Here is a 21,604-nt window from a genome sequence, read left to right on the forward strand (position 1 = left end):
CCAGTCAAGCACTTCAAGTGCATCTTTTTGGGTCACCAATACCCATGGCACCTGTCTTCAAACTTGGGGACCTCAAGCTGCAAAAAGAAAATCAAAAAAGAGTCAGTTTTGTACTGCTAAAAGAACTCTCCAGACTGGAGCCAGAGGCCACTGAGGAAGTGACTTATGTCTCTGCCCAGACTGAATCTGACCTTTTGACCACTTATCATCTAACCAAGATATCCAGAACATTTGCACAGGGTTCCAGAAATTCAAGACACTTATCTGGCCCATACCCTAAATAACTGGTGACAAATCCATCCCTTAAGGACGAATATTTCCTTTTACTATCAAAGTCAATCATAATTCTTGCAATACAACTTTAACAAAACTTGTGGATTTTGCCTTTATATCCCCCTGACTCTTTCTCTTCCCCAAACATTCTATTTTGCTAGAACCTATCACCAACTCCTGGAGTTCACTCAGACCCACGTCTGAGTCAGTGATGCCATCCAGCCATCTCATCCTCTGTCATCCCCTTCTTCTCCTGCCCCCAAGCCCTCCCAGCATCAGAGTCTTTTCCAATGAGTCAACTCTTCACATGAGGTGGCCAAACTACTGGAGTTTCAGCTTCAGCATCATTCCCTCCAAAGAAATCCCAGGGCTGATCTCCTTCAGAATGGACTGGTTGGATCTCCTTGCAGTCCAAGGGACTCTCAAGAGTCTTCTCCAACACCACAGTTCAAAAGCATCAATTCCTCAGTGCTCAGTTTTCTTCACAGTCCAACTCTCACATCCATACATGACCACTGGAATTCCGGGAGTTGGTGATGGACAGGGAGGCCTGGCGTGCTGCGATTCATGGGGTGGCAAAGAGTCGGACAGACTGAACAACTGAACTGAACTGAAATGAACTGTGTATCCCCAGTTGTAATTCCCAAGACCCCAGAGCTCTTTATTATTTGCAGCCTCCATACTGATTAATATCAATTAGTCACGAGAATTATCAATAACCTCAGATATGCAGAAGACACCACCCTTATGGCAGAAAGCAAAGAGGAATTAAAGAGCCCCTTGATGAAGGTGAAAGAAGAGAGTGAGAAAGCTGGCTTAAAACTCAACATTCAGAAAACTAAGATCATGCCATCCAGTCCCATCACTTCGTGGCAAAAAGATGGGGAAACAGTGACAGACTTTATTTTCTTGGGCTCTAAAATCACTGTGGACGGAAGTTAAAAGACGCTTGCTCCTTGGAAGAAAAGCTATTACAAACCTAGACAACATATTAAAAAACAGAGACATTACTGCGCCTGCAAAGGTCCGTCTAGTCAAAGCTACGGTTTTTCCAGTAGTCAGGTACGTATGTGAGAGGCTGAGCACAAAGAACTGATGCTTTCGAACTGTGCTGCTGGAGAATATGCTTGAGAGTCCCCTGGACTGCAAGGAAATCAAACCAGTCAATCCCAAAGAAAATCAACCCTGACTATTCATTGGAAGGACTGATGCTGAAGCTGAAGCTCCAATCCTTTGGCCACCTGATGCAAAGAGCCGACTTATTGGAAAAGACCCTGATGTTGGGGAAGATTGAAGGCGGGAGAAGGGGACGACAGAGGATGACATGGTTGGATGGCATCACTGATTCAATGGACATGAGTTTGAGCAAACTCTGGGAGATGGTGATGAGCAGGGAGGCCTGGTGTGCTGCAGTCCACGGGGTCGTATAGAGTCGGACACGACTGAGCGAGTGAACAACAAAATACCGATTACTGTTTGGCAAAGCCTGTGGGCCGTATGCGCCTTACTCTGAAGGCTCCCGCCGGGAGCCTGAAGCCTACCCACCTCTCTAGCGGTCCCGGCTTCCTTAACCCCTACTGGGAATTTACCTGCCCTACGTTCCCAACTACGAGAGGCCGGGAGGCGGAAGTCGGGGGGCGGGGTCAGCCACGCGCGCCCCGCCCCGGAAGTGGGCGGGCGCTCCGCAGCCACCTCCCAGTCTGATTGCGGCTGAGGCCGGTCCTGGCTTTGTAACTCGCTCAAGATGGCGACGCAGCCACCCAGCGGGATCCGCCTCAGCGCGGTGAGCAGCCGCGAGGGGTGGAGCGGGCCGTGTCCCAGGAGGGCGGGCAGGCGGGCAAGCGAGGCGCTCGGGGAGGGGGGGGGGAGGCCGGCGGTGGGCGGGGGCGGCTCGTCGGCCCGGCGCGGCGGCTTGGGGCCGCGGCGGGGCCGGGGCAGGCGGCGGCGGCCATCTCTCTCCCGACGGCTTAGACGCTCGGCGGCGGCGGCGGCGGCGGCGGCGGGCAGGGCCGGGCCGTGTCTCGTTTCGTTTCCTGGGCTTTGGGTTTCTGTTTTGCCTCCGCGGTTTCGGGGCGGGGCGGCTCCTCCTCCTTGGCTCCCTCCCCCGGTTTGCTCCGCAGCTGTCGTCCGAGGGCGAGGCCTCGGCGGCCAGCCCGCCCCTCGGCCCGCGGGGGCCCCTGACCCTTTCCCGGCCTCCGCGGGCCCTCGGAGCGTCCCGGAGTGCTGGGGGAGTGGCCGTCGGCGGCCAGAAATGCCCCGCGGCCTTGACCTCCTGGCGGCTGGCCCCGGGGTGCTGCGAGCTGGGACTCGTCTTCCTCATTCATTTCAATTCCTGCCGCCTTCCCTCCTGCTTCCCTGGGTGGCTGAGACGGTCAGAGCGTCCGCTTGCAATGCAGGAGGCCCGGGTTCGATCCCTGGGTGGGGAAGATTCCCCTGGAGAAAGGGAATGGCAACCCAGTCCAGTACTCTTGCCTGGGAAATCCCATGGAAGGAGGAGCCTCGTAGGCTGTACAGCCCACGGGGTCGCCAAGAGTCGGACACGACTGAGCGACTTCACTTTTCCCTCCACTTCATCCAACGGGAGCCCAGATCGCTCCTAGGTGGTCACCGAGCTCTCCGATTTGCCCCGTCTTGTTTCCTGGCGGTGTCTCGTTCCGGAGCATCTCGGCCTCTTGGAAATCTTGAGCGTGTTTTGTACCTGTGCGTCTTTTTTTTTTTTTTTTTTTTCCGAAGGGAGCAGTCACAATAAATTAAAATTTCTCTGCGTCAAGAGTGTGGGCTTGCTCTCCCTACCCGATTCTCCTGAAAAAGTTTGCCTTGTTATGCAAAAATATACCCCTTCTCGTCAGGGTGTTTGCTCAGGCCAGAGAATGGCTGTGCCAGTCTCATCATTCGAATGGTAATACGATTGCTTTAAAATGGTATTTTTGCCTTTTGACTTTCATTTGGCGAGATTGCTAACAGACCCCTGCTATCATCTGACTTTTAACATTTTTTCCTGATTAGTGTAAAATTTCACTTTACTTTTGACTGAGAAGCTGAAAGTTTGTCACACTTCATTCACCCTTTTGATTTTGGGTTAAAAGAAACCTTCCTAAAAAGAAAAAGAAAAAAAGCCCTTCATGTTCCATGCCCGTGTTTTTATTCTCTGTTTCTTTTGAGGGGAACTTTTAATTGGTTTATGAGCATTCTTTACATATCTTTAATAGATGCTTCTGGGTTCCTAAGTGGTTTATTGAATGAGCTTGTATTAAGTAGATGGAATACAGAGAGCAATTTTATTCTTTCTTACTGCTGGCCTTAGACATTGTTGCTAATTAACCTGAGTGAATCTGGGCATATCCTAGTGATTTCCAGTTAGCCTCTGCTGCTGCTGCTGCTGCTGCTGCTAAGTCGCTTCAGTCGTGTCCAACCCTGTGCGACCACATAGATGGCAGCCCACCAGGCTCCTGCGTCCCCAGGATCCTCCAGGCAAGAACACTGGAGTGGGTTGCCATTTCCTTCTCTGATGCATGAAAGTGAAAAGTGAAAAGTGAAAGTGAAGTCACTCAGTCATGTCCGACTCTTAGCAACCCCATGGACTGCAGCCTTCCAGGCTCCTCCATCCATGGGATTTTCCAGGCAAGAGTACTGGAGTGGGTTGCCATTGCCTTCTCCACCAGTTAGCCTCAGGTATTGTTTAATCTGGGCTTCCCTGGTGGCTCAGACACTAAAGAGTCTGTCTGCAGTGCGGGAGACCTGGGTTTGATCCCTGGGTCGGGAGGATCCTCTGGAGAAGGAAATGGCAACCCACTCCAGTATTCTGAAGTGACTTCGCAGCAGTAGCAGCAGCCAGTATTCTTGCCTGGAAAATCTCATGGACGGAGGAGCCTGGCAGGCTACAGTCCATGGGATGACAAAGAGTCGGACACGACTGAGAGACTTCACTTACACTTTCACTGTTTAATCACCGGGCTTCCCCGGTGGTTCAGATGGTAAAGAATCCACCTGCAATGCTGGAGACCTGGGTTCGATCCCCGATCCCCGGGCTGGGAAGAGCCCCTGGAGGAGGGCTTGGCAACCCACTCCAGTTATTCTTGCCTGGAGAATCCCCATGAATGTGGCCTGAGGGCTATGGTCCATAGGATCTCAAAAGAGCGGGACACGACTGACTGACTAAGCACTTTAGCATTGTTAAATTACTTGAGAAGCTCTTCAGTTTAAAGCTCGCTCCTTCCCCTCAGATTGGGCCAAATTTTGGTCCAGAAAACTGGTGAGGAAAAGTGAACTGGGTTGTTTTTGTTTTTTTTTCTTTCCCTTGCTATTTCTGCACTTTGATTCTCTTCCCCACTCCCCAGCCCCTCCCAAGTTGCTGTCTCTGTCTTTTCAGGATTGAGAAGACAAAGAGAGCAAAGATACGGGTCAATACCATCTTGAGAGACTGGCCCTGTGGTTAGCTGGTTCTCTGGGTGTAGCAGCTGTCCATGTGCTACATCTTTGTTTTATGGGTAATACGGACTGTTTTGAAGCTCAGTGATGGAAATCTCCTATCTGCAGCTTCTGGACTGTATTCCAAGTGGTCTGTTGCTTTAGGACAGGAGTTGGCAAACTGCAGTTTATGGGCCAAATCCAGCCTGCCACCTGTTTTTGTATGGCTACAAGATCCTTAAATGTTTGGGGGAAAAAAGATCAAAGACTAATGTTCGTAACATGAAAATTATGTGAAATAGATATTTCCGTTCCCATAAATAGTTTCATTTTTGAAGGTTTGATCATCCCTTTGGTATAGCTCTCAGATGTTGTTTATGGGTTTGTCAAAAATCATAGAACATAAAGTGACCCATAATGTGTGCAAATTTTAAAAAATCATTAGCTCTGTAAATTCTGAAATGGAATGCAGAGTGACAGAAACTTAAGTTTTTGCTTTTTGCCTCCATGATTCTAAGTAAATGTTGATACCATTTTGTTGTTTTCCAGAAATCCTGCTATAGATTTAAGTGACACATATGCACACTCTTCAGTTCACTTTTTCTTTTGGTTGAATTACCATATGATTTATTATCACTCTTAGCGTTATTCAGAAATGAGCCAGCCAAAACTATGATTTCTTTTTCTTTGCTGTATAGCTTTGTGTTTTCCTTGAAGTTAGTAATTGATTTGTATTTGTTTGCTTAGTTTTTCTCTGTACTGATTACTCTTTCATCCAAACTTTCAGACAACTGGAAAATCTTTTCCAGATGTGTTCGAGCACACCCAAATTTTGTCATTTTTGCTGGCTTAGTTGTGAGTTGGGGACTTCCGTTTATCATTTTTATGGACATTTCCTTCCCCTTTTCTTTGTTTTTCCTTCCCATCACATATTCCTCTTCTGGGGTTTTCTCTCGGCCACCAGCAGTAGCTTAGTGACTGAGAACGTGGGTTCTGGAGCCCATGTGCCTGGGTTCAAAGTCTGACATAACTGAATGTGTGACCTGAAGAGAGAATAATCATCTTACCACCTAAAAGGGCTGCTTTAAAAATTAACTGAACCAATACACATAAAAGTCTTACAACGGTCCTCTGCATGCCGTAAATAGTCAGTAAACATTTACTGTCTCTGTTACTGTTAACAGTGAAGCCTATCCATTTTTCAAAAAACAGGTGTAGCTTCTTGAGAACAGAGTACATGGGAAGAACATTTATGTGTCTTGGAAATATGTTTATGCTATCCTTGCTCTTTCTTTACATATAATTTGGCTGGGCTTGTAATTCTAGATTGGAAGTGATTTCTTGTCAGTTTTCAAGGCATGCTTTATTGTTTAATCGAGTCCTATGCATTATACTGGGCTTCCCCTGGTGACTGAGATGGTAAAGAATCCACCTGCAGTGAGGGAGACCTGGGTTCCATCCCTGGGCTGGGGAGATCCCCTGGAAAAGGGCATGCTACCCACTCCAGGATTCTTGCCTGGAGAATCCCCATGGACAGAGGAGCTGGCTGGGCTGCAGTCTATGGGGTCTCAAGGAGTTGGACACAACTGCGTGACTAAGCACACGTGCAGTACATCGTTCTAGTACTTAGGCTAGAAACCTGTAATAACATCCGGGAAATTTTCTCAGATTGTTGACAGCAATTTCCCATCTGTTTTTCTGTTTTTGTTCATCTTCTGTTTTCCTTCTCACTGCTTTTTCTTTTCTTTTGGGGAGATTTTCCGCATTTGATCTCCTACCTTTTACCATGTATTTAATTATGAGAAACATTATCTTGTTCTCCGAATATCTTTAAAAACATTTTCTCCATTTGATTTCCTACCTTTTACCATGTGTTTAATTATTAGAAACATTGTCTTGGTCTCCGAAAATCTTCAAAAAACTCGACAAAATATTTGTTCTTGTCACTGGCTGTATTATTCATAGTATTTTTGAAGTTTTCTTTTGTTCACTGCATTGCCTCTGTCTTCTTTATGTTCTTTTTACTGTGTGTTGTTTTTTATTCTAATTTTACACATTCTCAAGTGTGCTTATATTTCCAGATGAGACACTAAAAGCTGGATGTTCATACCTGAATAGAGCTTGTTGTTTGGTGAGTTTCAGTATTGGGTGATCAGGTAGGAAGAGCCAGCTTGTCGTTGAGGTACTCTGTGTCAGAATCTGTTGTTCCTAGAGAATAAAAATGTTAGACTAGAAAATAAGGATGTTTAGAATAACTTTGGGGCTTCCCTGGTGGCTCAGTGATAATGAATCCACCTACCAATGCAGGAGTTCAGTAGGACAATGGGACGGGGTGAGGGGGGGCAGCAGTCAAAAAGCAAGGAATTATCATTCCCCAAATCTGTCTCCCCATGTGGCTTAGGAGATTCGGGTTCTATCCCTGGGTCAGGAAGATCCCAGCAGTAGGAAATGGCAACTCACTCCATTGTGTTGCAGAGATTCAGATATGACTGAGCAATTGCGCACCAGTGCAGGAGACCTGGGTTTGATCCCTGGGTCAGGAAGATCCCATGGAGAAGGAAATGGCAACCTACTCCAGTAGTCTTGCATGGAGAATTCCATGGACCCAGGACCCTAGTGGGCTACAGTCTGCTGCTGCTGCTAAGTCACTTCAGTCGTGTCCTACTCTGCTACCCCAGAGATGGCAGCCCACCAGGCTTCGCCGTCCCTGGGATTCTCCAGACAAGAATACTGGAGTGGGTTGCCATTTCCTTCTCCAATGCATGAAAGTGAAAAGTGAAAGTGAAGTCGCTCAGTCGTGTCCGACCCTCAGCGACCCCATGGACTGCAGCCTACCAGGCTCTTCCGTCCATGGGATTTCCCAGGCAAGAGTACTAGAGTGGGGTGCCATTAATGTCGGACACGACTTAGTGACTAAACAACAATAAAATAACTTTTAAAATAATTTTTTTTAAAGTGAGAGGGGAAAATGCTGTCCAGAGTGGCATGGTACAGTTGTAAAAGAACCAGATAAAAATTTCAGAAATCATTCCTTTTTTCCAGAGGGAATTCTGCATCTGGTCTCCGCCATGGCATCGGTAATCCTGGCTGCTAGCTCTTCGGGTAGCTCAGCAGGGGACAGGAGATAGGAGTGTCACGTTGTTCAGTTTGCTCACTTGGTTTTTATTTGTTTATTATTGTGGTAAAATACACATAACATAAAATTTACTGTCCTAACCATTCTAAAGGAGATCAGCCCTGGGTGTTCTTTGGAAGGAATGATGCTAAAGCTGAAACTCCAGTACTTTGGCCACCTCATGCAAAGAGTTGACTCATTGGAAAAGACTCTGATGTTGGGAGGAGGGATTGGGGGCAGGAGGAAAAGGGGACGACAGAGGATGAGATGGCTGGATGGCTTCACGGACTCGATGGACCTGAGTTTGAGTGAACTCCAGAAGATGGTGATGGACGGGGAGGCCTGGTGTGCTGTGATTCATGGGGTCTCAAAGAGTCAGACAGGACTGAGCGACTGAACTGAACCGAAACATTTTAAATGTGCAGCTCAGTAGCGTTATGTACATTCGCATTGTTGCACAGCCAATCTCCAGAACCCTTCATCTTGCAAAACTAAAACTCTGAACCCATGAAAAAATAACTCTTCGTTCCACTTTCCACCAGCCCCTGGCAGCCACCATTTTACCTTCTATGAATGTGACATCTGTGGGTACATCATATAAGTGGAGTCATACATCATTTGTCTCTTTGTGGTTAACTTATTCCACTCAGCATAATGTCCTCGAGGTTCATGCATACTGTAGCGTGTGCTAAGTTTTCCTTCCCTTTTGAGGCTGAATAACATTCCGCTGTATATTCAGTGTGCTACATTTGTTCATCAATCGGTATTTGTGTTGCTTTCACTTTGGCTGTTAGGGTAATGCTGCTCTGATCACAGGTGTGCAGGTACCTCTTCAGGACCCTCCTCACTACTGTACACAAAATCAGTAGTAAGGACCTACCTACTGTATGGCAGCACAGGGAGCTATATGTAACATCTTATAATAAACGATACTGGAGAAGAGTCTGAAAAAGTATGTGTGTGTGTGTGTGTGTGTATATGTATATATGTAGAATCACTTTGAAATACATACAAGACTGAATCACCTTGCTGTACACCTGAGACTATCGCAGCATTGTAAATCAACTCTATTTCAGTTAAGGGGAAAAAGACCCTGCTGTCAGTTCTTTTCAGTTTATACCTAAAAGTAGAATTCCTAGATCATTTGGTAAATCTACATTTAGTTTTTTGAGGACCCTCCATATTGTTTTCCACACTGGCTTCACCATTTTTGTTGTTGAGTCGGTAAGTCACGTCCGACTCTTTTTGACTCCATAGACTGAAGCATACCAGGTTTCCCTGTCCTTCACTATCTCCCGGAGTTTGTTCACACTCATGTCCACTGAGTTGGTAATGCCATCCAACTGTCTAAACCTCCTGTCGTCCCCTTCTCCTGCCCTCAATCTTTCTTTGCATCAGAGTCTTTTCCAGTGAGTCGGCTCTGCTCATCAGGTGGCCAAAGTATTGGAGTTTCAGCTTCAGTCGTTCGAATGAATGTTCAGGGTTGATTTTCTTTAGGATTGACTGGTTTGATTCCTTGCTCTCCAAGGGACTCTCAAAGAGTCTTCTCAACACCACACTTCAAAACCATGAATTCTTTGGCACTCAGCCTTCTGTTTGGTCCAATTCTCACATCTGTACACGACTACTAGAAAAGCTATAGCTTTGACTATTCAGATTTTTGTCAGCAGAGTGATGTCTCTGCTTTTTAATACGCAAACTCTGGGAAATAGTGGAGGATAGGGAATCCTGGTGTGCTACAGTCCATGGGGTTGCAAAGCTAGGTTTGTCATAGCTTTTCTTCTAAGGAGCAAGCGTCTTTTAATTTCATGGCTGCAGTCACCGCCTGCCGTGATTTTGGAGCCCAAGAAAATAAAGTTGTCTCTGTTTCCATTGTTTCCCTATCTGCCATGAAGTGATGTGACTACATGCCATGACTTTAGTTTTTTGAATGTTGAGTTTTAAGCCAGCTTTTTTGCTCTCCTCTTTCACCTCAGCAAGAGGCTCTTTAGTTCTCGCTTTCTGTGTTAGAATGGTATCATCTGCATGTTTGAGGTTGTTGGTGTATCTCCTGGCAATCGTGATTCCAGCTTGTGAGTTATCCAGCCTGGTATTTTACATGACGTGCTCTTTTCCCAATAACCAGTCTGTTCTATGTCTTGTTCTAACTGTTGCTTCTTGACCTGCATACAGATTTCTCAGGAGGCAGGTAAGATGGTCTGTCTGATATTCCCATCTGTTTAAGAATTTTCCACAGTTTGTTGTAACCCACACAAAGGCTTTCACATAGTCAACGAAGCAGATGTTTCTCTGGAATTCCTTTTGTTTTTCTGTGATCCAGTGGATGTTGGCAATTGGATCTCTGGTTCTTCTGCCTTTTCTAAATCCAGCTTGAGTATCTGGAAGTTCACAGTTAATGTACTATTGAAACCTGGCTTGGAGAATTTTGAGTATTACTTTGCTAGCTTGTGAGATGAGTGCAATTATGCAGTAGTTTGAACATTTTTTGGCATTGCCTTTCTTTGGGATTGGAGGGAAAACTGACCTTTTCTAGTCCTGTGGTCGGGTGCACAGGGATTCCAGTTGCTTTACAGCCTCTCCAATACTTGTTATTTTCTGTTTTTGTTGTTGTGGGATTTTGTTGTTGTTGTTAATAATGGTCATGCCTTTTATCTCACTGTAGTTTTGATTTTCATTTCCTTAATGATTAGAGATGTTGAGCATCTTTGGAGAAATGTCTTGAGTCCTTTACCCATTTTTAAATCTGTTTATCGTCTTCTTATTGAGTTGTGAGAATTCTTTATATATTTTGCATATTACTTGATTTGCTGGGTTTTTTCCCCTCTTCTGTAGGTTGCCTTTTCACTCTGTAGACTGTGTCACTTGATGTAGAGAAGTTTAAAATTTTAGCACAATTCAGGTTCTTTTTTCTTTTGTTTCTTGTTCTTTTGGTGACATGTCAAAATCATTGCCAAACCCGATGTCATAAAATGTTTCCTCTATGTTTTCTTCTAAAGATTCTAGCGTTTCAGCTCTGAAGGTCAGGCCTTTGATTCATTTTGAGTTACTTTTTGTTTATGGTGTAGGGGAAGGATATGACTTTTTGTACTGTTCAGGGGGGTTCTGGTGGCAAGAACACTGGAGTGGTTTGCCATTCCCTCCTCCAGTGGACTGTGTTTTGTCAGAACTGTCCTCTATGACCCGTCTGTTTTGGGTGACCCTCCACAGCATGACTCATAGCTTTATTATGTAAGCCCCTTCACCATGACAGGGGTATGATCCATGAAAGGGGTTGAAGGCAGAAGGAGAAGAGGGTGGCAAAGGATGAGGTAGTTGGATGGCATCATCGGCACAGTGGACATGAACTTGAGCAAACTCTGGGAAATAGTGGAGGATGGGGAAGCCTGGCGTGCTAGAGTCCATGGGGTCGCGAGGAGTCAGAGACAACTTAGTGACTGAGCAACAACAGGGGTACAACTTGATTCTTTTTACGAATATCAGGGTTTCCCAGCACTATTTGCTGCAAAACTGTCTTTTCCTCATTCAATGGTCATTACACCCTCGTGGAAGATCCTTTGAGCATTTATTCTGGCCTGTTGCCTGGCTTGCTTTTGCCCACCTATTTTCACTTGTCTCCGAGTCCACGGCCATCAGTTTCTCCAGAGAACAGACCTCTTGTCTTCCCATGGTTTGCTGAGTGTAGTTGAAGGACTTGCTCAGGGTAAAAGGATCTGGGCATCTTTCTTCTTTAAATACTTTCAGCCTTTCCCATTTTTCATATGACATCTGGTATCTTTGACTTCAAAGGAGCAAGTCTTATTTCTTAAGTCTTCCTGGGATTGCCAGGGTTTCTGACCTACTTCTTGTTGGTTTTCCCATCTCCTGCAGGCTTTGGGTTTCGCTCTTTGCAGGATATTGAAGCAGTTGTCACTACTCTGTGCTTCCCAGTCTCCAAGCTGCTATTTTGTCCACTATTTTTAATCGCTGCTTTGGTTCTTTTTGTTCTCCTGGGTTTATGCCCCCCACCCCTTTTCCTTCATTAGATAGCAGCTCCAAGAGGGAGCCGAGGTAAAACACTCCTGTGTTCAGGCGTCCACATTCAAAGTCTTATATTTAAAGGATTTTTAAAATCTGGGGCCATTTGTTGATTCTAAAAGTGCTGTTGATTCTAAAAATTCTGTTGATTCTTTAAAATATCTATATGGTCTTCATTGCATCTCCTTTTTGTGTGTTTTTTGGAGGGGAGTCTTACTTTTTAAAGGTCTAGCTATTTCAAGGGATTCTTATTTTATACGGCTTCCCTGGTGGCTCAGTGGTAAAGAATCTGTCTGCAATGCAGGAGACCCAGGTTCGATCCCTGGGTTGGGAAGATCCCCTGGAGGAGGGCATGGCAACCCACTCCAGTACTCCTGCCTAGAAAATCCCATGGACAGAGGAGCCTGGCAGGCTACAGTCCCTGGCGTCTCACAGAGTCAGACACAACTGAGCGAGCTGCAGCAGCAGGAGCAGTTTTATAGGCTGATATTTCTTTTACCCAGTGTTGAAGTTGGGGGTGCGCTAAGACTACTGTGTCTTGTCTGAAAACATTTTCTCCTGGTGGATTGTTTCCTTAAACAGTTATTTTAGATTGTGTACTCAAGTATTCCCCAAGTAATGGACGTGAGTCTGAGTGAACTCCGGGAGTTGGTGGAGGACAGGGAGGCCTGGCATGCTGTGATTCGTGAGGTCGCAAAGAGTCGGACACGACTGAGCAACTGAACTGAACTGAATGACCCCAGAGAATCATGTGCAGTCCGGTTGAGGCTGTGTCTCCACAGTGGTTCTGCAGGTTAAATTGAAACACTTAACCCAAGTAAAGACGCGCCTCTTTACAGAACTTCATGGTACACTTTTTTCTTTTAACCTTGACTGCAGATGGAAACAGACAAGCTTCTCATTGAGCATATTTCCCCTGCCCACCTTTGTATTGAGGTAGGAGGGGGCAGCTACCTTCAAGTACATGCTTCTCTGCCACATTTCCAATCCACAGTCACCATTAAAATGGAAACCTTTATATTCCAGTTAAGCACCCCACTCTAGTCCCTAGGGTATCCCTATTTTCAAATCTTATTTTTGTTTTTAATTTCTTCTTGACTTGAGGCCCTTGAGTGTTTTCTTTATTTATATGTGAGCTCAGTTGTGCCTTTAAAGGTATGTTCATAGTTCATTCATAGTTGCTCAGTCGTGTCCAACTCTTTGCGACCCCATGGACTGTAGCCCGCCAAGCTCCTCATTCCAAAGAATTTTCCAGGCAAGAGTACTGAAATGGGTTGCCATTTCCTACTCCAGGAGAATCTTCCTGACCCAGGAATTGAGCCCATGTCTCTTGCATCTCCTGCATTGGCATTGGGATTCTTTACCACTGTGCCACCTGGGACTTTAAAGATATGCTTACCTTAAAAAAAAAGACAACACACGCTTATAATGCTTATTATGTCCCAGGTGTTCTTCTGAGTATTTACAAATATTAAATTATTTAATTCTTCTAACATCTTGGTAAGCTGCTGTTATTATCATCCTCATTTTCACAGACGATAAAACCTGAGGCACAGAAGGTTCAATTGCTTACCTGGGATCAGGATAACACATCTAGTTAAAGGTACTCCAGAGGCTGTGTGTGTGAGATCAGGATCATGCGTCTAGTTAAAGATACTCTATAGGGCTGTGTGTGTGTGTGTGATCAGTGTATATGACCTGTATGTATGTGTGTGATCAGATACTCCATAGTCTGTCTGGTGTGTGTGTGTGTGTGTGTGTGTGTGTGTGTGTGTGTGTGTGTTGGCTGTTCTAGGGAGTTTTTCTTTCCAGCTAATTGTTTTAGAGATGAGAATTAATAATACCTATACATAATGCTTCTTTTTTGGGTGTTCTAAAAGGTCTTGTAGGTCTTCATAAAACCGTTCAACTTCAGCTTCTTCAGCATTACTGGTTGGGGCATAGACTTGGATAACTGTGATATTGAATGATTTGCCTTGGAGATGAACAGAGATCATTCTGTCGTTTTTGAGATTGCATCCAAGTACTGCATTTCGGACTCTTCTGTTGACCATGATGGCTACTCCATTTCTTCTGAGGGATTCCTGCCCACAGTAGTAGATATAATGGTCATCTGAGTTAAATTCACCTATTCCAGTCCATTTTAGTTTGCTGATTCCTAGAATGTCAACGTTCACTCTTGCCATCTCTTGTTTGACCACTTCCAATTTGCCTTGATTCATGGACCTGACATTCCAGGTTCCTATGCAATATTTAACTTATATGCAGAGTACATCATGAGAAACGCTGGACTGGAAGAAACACAAGCTGGAATCAAGATTGCCGGGAGAAATATCAATAACCTCAGATATGCAGATGACACCACCCTTATGGCAGAAAGTGAAGAGGAACTAAAAAGCCTCTTGATGAAAGTGAAAGTGGAGAGTGAAAAAGTTGGTCTAAAGCTCAACATTCAGGAAACGAAGATAATGGCATCCGGTCCCATCACTTCATGGGAAATAGATGGGGAAACAGTGGAAACAATGTCAGACTATTTTTTTGTGCTCCAAAATCACTGCAGATGGTGACTGCAGCCATGAAATTAAAAGACATTTACTCCTTGGAAGAAAAGTTATGACCAACTTAGATAGCATATTGAAAAGCAGAGACATTACTTTGCCGACTAGGGTCCGTCTAGTCAAGGCTATGGTTTTTCCTATGGTCATGTATGGATGTGAGAGTTGGACTGTGAAGAAGGCTGGGCACCAAAGAATTGATGCTTTTGAACTGTGATGTTGGAGAAGACTCTTGAGAGTCCTTTGGACTACAAGGAGATCCAACCAGTCCATTCTGAAGGAGATCAGCCCTGGGATTTCTTTGGAAGGAATGATGCTAAAGCTGAAACTCCAGTACTTTGGCCACCTCATGCGAAGAGTTGACTCATTGGAAAAGACTCTGATGCTGGGAGGGCTTGGGGGCAGGAGGAGAAGGGGATGACCGAGGATGAGATGGCTGGATGGCATCACCGATGCGATGGACGTGAGTCTGAGTGAACTCCGGGAGTTGGTGATGGACAGGGAGGCCTGGCGTGCTGCGATTCATGGGGTCACAAAGAGTCGGATACGACTGAGCGACTGAACTGAACTGATACATAATGCTTGTGTTTAAATACACTGAAAGCCACTATTTAGCGTTCATCATTTCTCGCCGATGCTTTCTTTGCTTTGTTCCCCTGGGACTCTTACCCAGGAAACATTGTGTACCATGTCATTTGGAGGTGGTGTATAGAATGAAGTCATTAAATGAAAGTTGACAATCTGCACACAGTCTGCCAGATATTCTAAAAGTATTAAACAGGGACCTAAATACCTAGTTTCTAACTCCAGACTTCACCCCTGTGTCATTTGTGCCCAGTTGTGTCCGGGTGAACCTGTGGACTGTAGCCTGCTGGGCTCCTCTGTCCTCGGGATTTTCTAGGCAAGCATACTGGAATTGTTGCCATTTCCTACTCCAAGGGATCCTCCCAACCTAGGGATTAAACCTGCATCTGCTGCAGAATACCCAATTTCTAACTCCAGACGTCACACCTAACAAATTCATAAAATAGAGAACAAAGACAAACTCTTCTACGGGTACTGGTGTTGATCAGTCATTCTCTCTTTTGGTAGCCGACACCCCAAGACCATCCCCCATAGCAGGATCTCGGTTGGCTGAGGAGTGTTCTTTCATAAATGGAGAAGTGATGCTTGCACAAGAGGAGGGGCTAGGATAGGACTCAGGTGGACTAATTGACAGGAGGGTTCTTGTAGAAGATGAAGGTCTGGAAGTTGATTTTCTTTATAAAAACTCTGCTTTAGAAAGTTCTGGAATTCCTTATACTCCGTTATTACATAGATATATGCTGTAGAAAGTCGGAATTCCATATACTCCAGTTTGCAAACCACTCTTGTACAGAATAGCTTTTCTCACATGTGTAATTCAACCTGATGGTAACCATGCTTGAGGATTGTCTAAAACTGAGGGTGGACAGAGGAGAAGCAGAGCTTTTTCTGACATCTTGCAAATGTTTGGTTATAGTCATATCTCTAGGCTCTTTACATGAAACACTTAAATTGCCTCTTTTTTCTTCCTTAAATATGAGATAATCTGTTCAAAATGAACACAGAAAAGTCCTCATTTCATGAAAATTCTCTGCATATTGAAATATCCAAGCCTCAGCCTTTTTGAACCATTTTTACACATTTGATATCTGCATTACTCAGGATTAAGAGAGTGCCCTGTATGATTAACATACTCTTCCATCCTTTATTACGATGAATCAGACAAAATCTCTGGAAGTCAAGGAGGTTTGTTGCATTTGAGCTGTTACTTGGCATTGTTTGAGGACTTTAGATATGTTTATTAAGCCTAATGCACAAAAGGCGAAAACATCCCTTTGACAAAGTCTTAGTTTTATCTCATGGTAATTTTGAGGTGGCTCTAGTGGTAAAGAACCCACCTGTCAATGCAAGAGACGTTAGAAATGCAGGTTCGATCCCTGGATCTGGAAGATTCCCTGGAGGAGGACATGGCAGTCTACTCCAGTATTCTTGCCTGGAGAATCCCATAGACAGAGGAGCCTGGTGGGCCCACGGGATCTCAGAGATGGGGCACACCTGAGCAACTAATGCTGTCAGTTTTGAGGCAGCTCCAGCAGGGTGGAGCATCTTGGCATTGGGCCCTTTCTGATATGACTCTGGATTGGTGGGCGCAAAGAGGTTTGCCGCCCATCTTAATGAGAAACTGGCTGATTTTCAGCCTCATTTTCCAGGAATCTAATATGGGTTTATCTTCCAGGTATCTCCTGGCACAAGCAGTTAAGTCCTTTTTGCTTGATCTTGGTGTTAATACTGTGACGGAAGATTATTTTGGCTTCTATTTGCAAAAGTGAGACCTTAATTAATTTACATGAATCATTGATTTGTTTCAGCTTTGCCCGAAGTTTTTACATACAAATTCTACAAGTCACACTTGGCCATTTAGTGCAGTTGCTGAATTAATAGGTAAGTAAATTGATGTTTCATATATAATCTGTTGCTGGCAGTTGAAGTTCTAGAAAGTTTTTTATTGAAAAATAACATGAAGACGTGCTTTTCAAAAAAACCAAATGTGTTAGTGATAACATTAGTATAGGTTACCTAGCATCACAACCATTCAAACTAGACTCTGATCGGTCATTGCCCAGCTTTCCCTGTATACTATTGTTTTAAGTATTTCCCTATGCTACTGTTCAGAGCAAAGTATTTTAATTTGCAGAGTTCCTGAAGCATTTATGTTGAAAATATTTTTAGTCTCATCATAAAAGAAATAGGTCTGTTGCCGAAAAATGAGAATTATGTTTATTTTAAAGTTGGAAATTATTTCTAGTATTTTTCTGCTGTTAGTAATTAGGAGGTTTTATATACATGTGTATATGTATTTGGCTGTGGTGGGTCTTTGCTGCTGCATGGAGGCTTTGTCTAGAGGCGGCGGGCAGGGGCTGCTCTTCCTTGCGGTGTGCGGGCTTCTCCCGTTGCAGAGCACGGGCACTCGGTGCACGGGCCTCCGCAGTTGCAGCTCTCGGGCTGTCGGCTCGGTAGTTGCGGTCTGCTGGCTTGGCTGCTCTGAGGCATGTGGGGTCTTCCTCGACCAGGGAGCGAACCAGTGTCCCTTGCATTGCAAGGCAGATTCTTAACCACTGGACCTCCAGGGAAGTCCTAAAAGTGTTTTAGTGAACATGAGAAAAGAGGCAAGGTCGTGATCGGATTTGCATTATGGTTTTTCTTTGGTAAAATTCATACACATGAATTGTTTGATTTAAACGTGTTTGTGAAACAGATAATAAAGGAAAACTATATTTTGGGGGAATTCTTAGATACACTTTAGATTATTTGTCAAGGAATGGTTCTAAAGTGGATGCGCCAAGAATAAGGAAAGAAAGAAAATTTGAGAACCCTTCTTTTATTTATTCCTGATAGTTCAGTTGGTAAAGAATCCGCCTGCAATGCAGGAGACCCAGGTTCGATTCCTGGGTCGGGAAGATCCTCTGGAGAAGGGATACGCTACCCACTCCAGAATTCTTGGGCTTCCCTTGTGGCTCAACTGGTAAAGAACCTGCCCGCAATATGGGAGATCTGGGTTTAATCCCTGAGTTGGGAAAATCCCCTAGAGAAGGGAAAGGCTATCCACTCTAGTATTCTGGCCTGGAGAATTCCATCGACTTCATAGGCCATGGGGTCACAAAGAGTCAAACATGACTGAGTGGCTTTCACTTCCTTCTTTTCTTTGGTGTAGTTAGATTTTCCAGAGTCCCTAACATGTTCTGTTGAGATGTAAACTCTGAAGTATAAATGAGATAACATTACAGCTATTCACGGTCAGTCTTTTTCCTTTTTATGGCAACCCAGAGGAACTACTCAGCTGGGACTGTTCATTCATACATAGTACTTGTCTAGTTTTGGGCTAGGGCAACTGAAAGCCATTATGCTCTTTGTGGTGTATCACATTTTAAGTGTGTTGTTTTTAATAATGCTGAAGTGGTTGATGAGAAAGATTATTTTATTTTAATTGAAGGCTTACAGGAGTTTGAGAGCCACTTTTTACATTATAATAAAGTCTTCAAGATATGCCTTAAAAGTATTTTTAGTCAGTCAGAAATATTCAGATAGATTTTAGATAGTTTATAAGTTGATGTTATTACTGCTACTGTTGAAATTTTTTTTCCTTTTTCTTTGCTGTAGTCGTTAATACTTAATAACTGTTCTGAGAGAAACAAGTATGCTAGACAAGGGTGTTAAATGATGAGGTGTACAGAGATGGCTTCCCTGGTGGCTCAGATGGTAAAGAACCGGCCTGCAGTTCTGGAGACCCGGCTTTGATCTCTGGGTTGGGAAGATTCCCTGGAGAAGGGAATGGCTACCCACTCCAGTATTCTTGCCTGGAGAACTCCATGTACAAAGGAGCCTGGTGGGCTACAGTTCATGGTGTTGCAGAGTAAACACCACTAGGCGACTGTCACTTTCACGAAGATGATAAAAATGTACCTGTCGTCAGAAGCTTATGTTAGATTAAAAAGGGCTAACATTTGAAGAAATATGCAGCAGGTAAACTCGTCTGTGTGTACGTTAGCCATACTGCTTTCTCATTCATTGAGTGATCCTGTGTGGACTTTCCATGTCAGCCTGAAGTGCTGTTGATACTCAGCTCAGTTTCCTTTATGATAGCTAGGCTAGTTCTTCGGGCAGAGACCTTCCTGTCTTGATCACCTCTTCATGGCAGTGATTCTTTTGGCTTTACACTTGTGGCGGGTTCCTGTCTCCATTCTTCATGTAACAGATGGAGGGCTTTAGATAGAGTTAATTCTTTAAGAGTCAGTGAGCAATATATAGCATGGCACAGGTTAGTTTCATGTCATCAAATCTTAGGAGTTCGGAAATATTTCAGCTTTTAAATTTTCCTTAAAATATATTATTCTGTTGCTGGTTATAAAGGGTTGTTCACAATGGATTGCTCTTCTTTAAAAACCAAAATCAAAATTTTTCTAACTTTTATTTCCCAGATAATGCTTATGATCCTGATGTGAATGCTAAACAGATATGGATTGACAAAACAGTAATAAATGACTGTATATGCCTGACATTCACTGATAATGGGAATGGTATGACTTCAGACAAATTACATAAAATGCTAAGGTATGTAAAAGGGTCGCACTCCTTAAAATCATTGTTGTTGCCTAGTTGAAGTGTTTCATGTGCCATTTTCATTGCCTGTAGTTCCTGTTTGTTAGACATGAACTGTTGTACCCATAATGTGCTCTGTTCTCTGAGCCTTCTATCAGTTTCCACTGCTGTCAGGTTATTCGGCAATCCCGGCCATTCTCATCATCCCTCCCCTGACCTAAGATCCCACCATTCCTTTAGAGCTGTAGCACATTGTCCTCTGTTGTTTGTGCTTTAGTAGAAAAATCGTTTTAGCTACCATATCCAATAAAACCTAACATTTTGGGGAATGGGAACTGGTAAATTTAAAGTGATTCAAAGGATGAGGAAGTGGCATAGCCGTAAGGCCTTGGGCTCTAGGGTCAAAGAACAGGATGACATGGAAGCTAAAATACGTAGTATAGGATGGAGATAGAGGGAGGGTTTGGAGCAGAGGTGCTTTTGCTGTCCTCCAGCCAAAAAAGGCAGGTTCTCCCCAGCAGGAGGAAGAGGTGAAATCTCAAGGTCCCAGAAGCCTCAATTAGTTCATCCATTCAGCTAGGATGTGCCAGGCAATGAGCTCCTGTTTTAGTGTGTGTATGGCAACCACTCGAGTATCCTTGCCTGGGAAATCCCATGGACAGAGGAGCCTGGTGGGCTATAGTCAATGGGATCACAAAGAGTCGGACACGACTGAGCGACTAAAAACAGCAACAGTCCTTACATCCCTATAGTGTGGATTTGGCTTCCTTCACTTAAGAGATGGGGAAACACATCAGTACAGATCTTCCAGCAAGGAAGGATAGGGCCAATATTCAAACTTAGGCATTTTACTTGATATTAACAGTGTTTGAATTAAAATAAATGAAGTTTATACTTTTTTCTTCTTAGCTTTGGCTTCAGTGAGAAAGTCACCATGAATGATCATGTCCCAGTTGGATTGTATGGAAATGGCTTCAAGTCAGGATCTATGCGTTTGGGTAAAGATGCAATGGTTTTTACCAAAAATGGAGAAAGCATGAGCGTGGGTTTCTTGTCTCAGACGTACTTGGAAGTCATAAAAGCAGAACATGTTGTTGTCCCAATCGTGGCATTCAACAAAGAACATATCCTTTTGATTTTGAAATGGAAACTGAGGAAGTGGTCTGGACCATTCCATCCTTTTGGCCTCCTCTGGTTCTTGTTTTTAAATCATACCTTCCATTCTAGCTCTTGTTCCTATTCACTGCTTCTACTCTGCATCTGGGCTAAATGTTTGTCCCTCTCTGGTCTCTGTTGGAATTGTGCCATGGAAATACTCAACATAAGGTGATTGCATTTTTATTAAGCTTCCCAGAGCTCACCTTTTTATTTCAGTCTTTTTGTGGTCAGTAAGACTTACGGTCTAGCTTGAAATTTTCACCAACAACCATGGAAAACAAGATGTCTTTAGGAAAATGTCTTCTGTATAAACATTCAAATATTTGAAATCATTAAATTCGTTAGGAGTCATAATATACTTGTTCATACTTCTTGTTGTACATTTGAAATCACACTGTGATTTTAAAATTTAGAGGATAATTTAGTAGTTTTTCAGTTTGAGTTGATTTCCATATTATAATTGAAAAATGTTATTGGTCTAAGTCTTTAACTTAGGATATACGACAGGTATTAAATTCAACAGAATCAAAAGCGAGCCTTGCTGCAATTCTGGAACATTCTCTATTTTCTAAGGAACAGCAGTTACTGGCAGAACTTGATGCTATCCTAGGCAAGAAGGGAACCAGGATCATCATTTGGAATCTCAGAAGGTAAATGAAACGGTAACCCTCAGCTGGTTAACCATTTGGGAAGTAAAGTGCATGGAGTAATTTCATTATGTTCATCCATTGTTACACCGAGTAGAAATGTATTGGGAGGCCCTCATTTTATGGCATATTTAATGATTTACCTTTTCCCAAGAGTGTTTCCTTGAGGCTTCTTTGGCTTCAATTTGAGATGATTTCATATTATTATAAATAAATTTCCTGGCTCTGCCACTCTATCTACATAGCACTGTTTTTTTGCTCTTGGTTATACCATCCCACTCCTCAAAAAAAAAGACACAGCAAGATAAAGCCCA

General features: G+C 43.9%; 1 protein-coding gene across 1 annotated transcript in view; it reads left to right on the top strand.

The window, feature by feature from the left end:
• The window catches only part of MORC3 (MORC family CW-type zinc finger 3), a 44,665-nt gene continuing 25,016 nt past the window's right edge, over positions 1,956 to 21,604 (top strand). Inside the window, exons 1-5 of the mRNA XM_018052757.1 lie at positions 1,956 to 2,056; positions 16,758 to 16,830; positions 19,365 to 19,497; positions 20,395 to 20,609; positions 21,146 to 21,293. Coding sequence (XP_017908246.1) covers positions 2,018 to 2,056; positions 16,758 to 16,830; positions 19,365 to 19,497; positions 20,395 to 20,609; positions 21,146 to 21,293 — 608 coding nt within the window. The 5' untranslated portion in view covers positions 1,956 to 2,017. The remainder of the gene's footprint in view (positions 2,057 to 16,757; positions 16,831 to 19,364; positions 19,498 to 20,394; positions 20,610 to 21,145; positions 21,294 to 21,604) is intronic.

The sequence above is a fragment of the Capra hircus genome, chromosome 1 (genome assembly GCF_001704415.2).
Source record: "Capra hircus breed San Clemente chromosome 1, ASM170441v1, whole genome shotgun sequence".
Lineage (NCBI taxonomy): Eukaryota > Metazoa > Chordata > Mammalia > Artiodactyla > Bovidae > Capra > Capra hircus.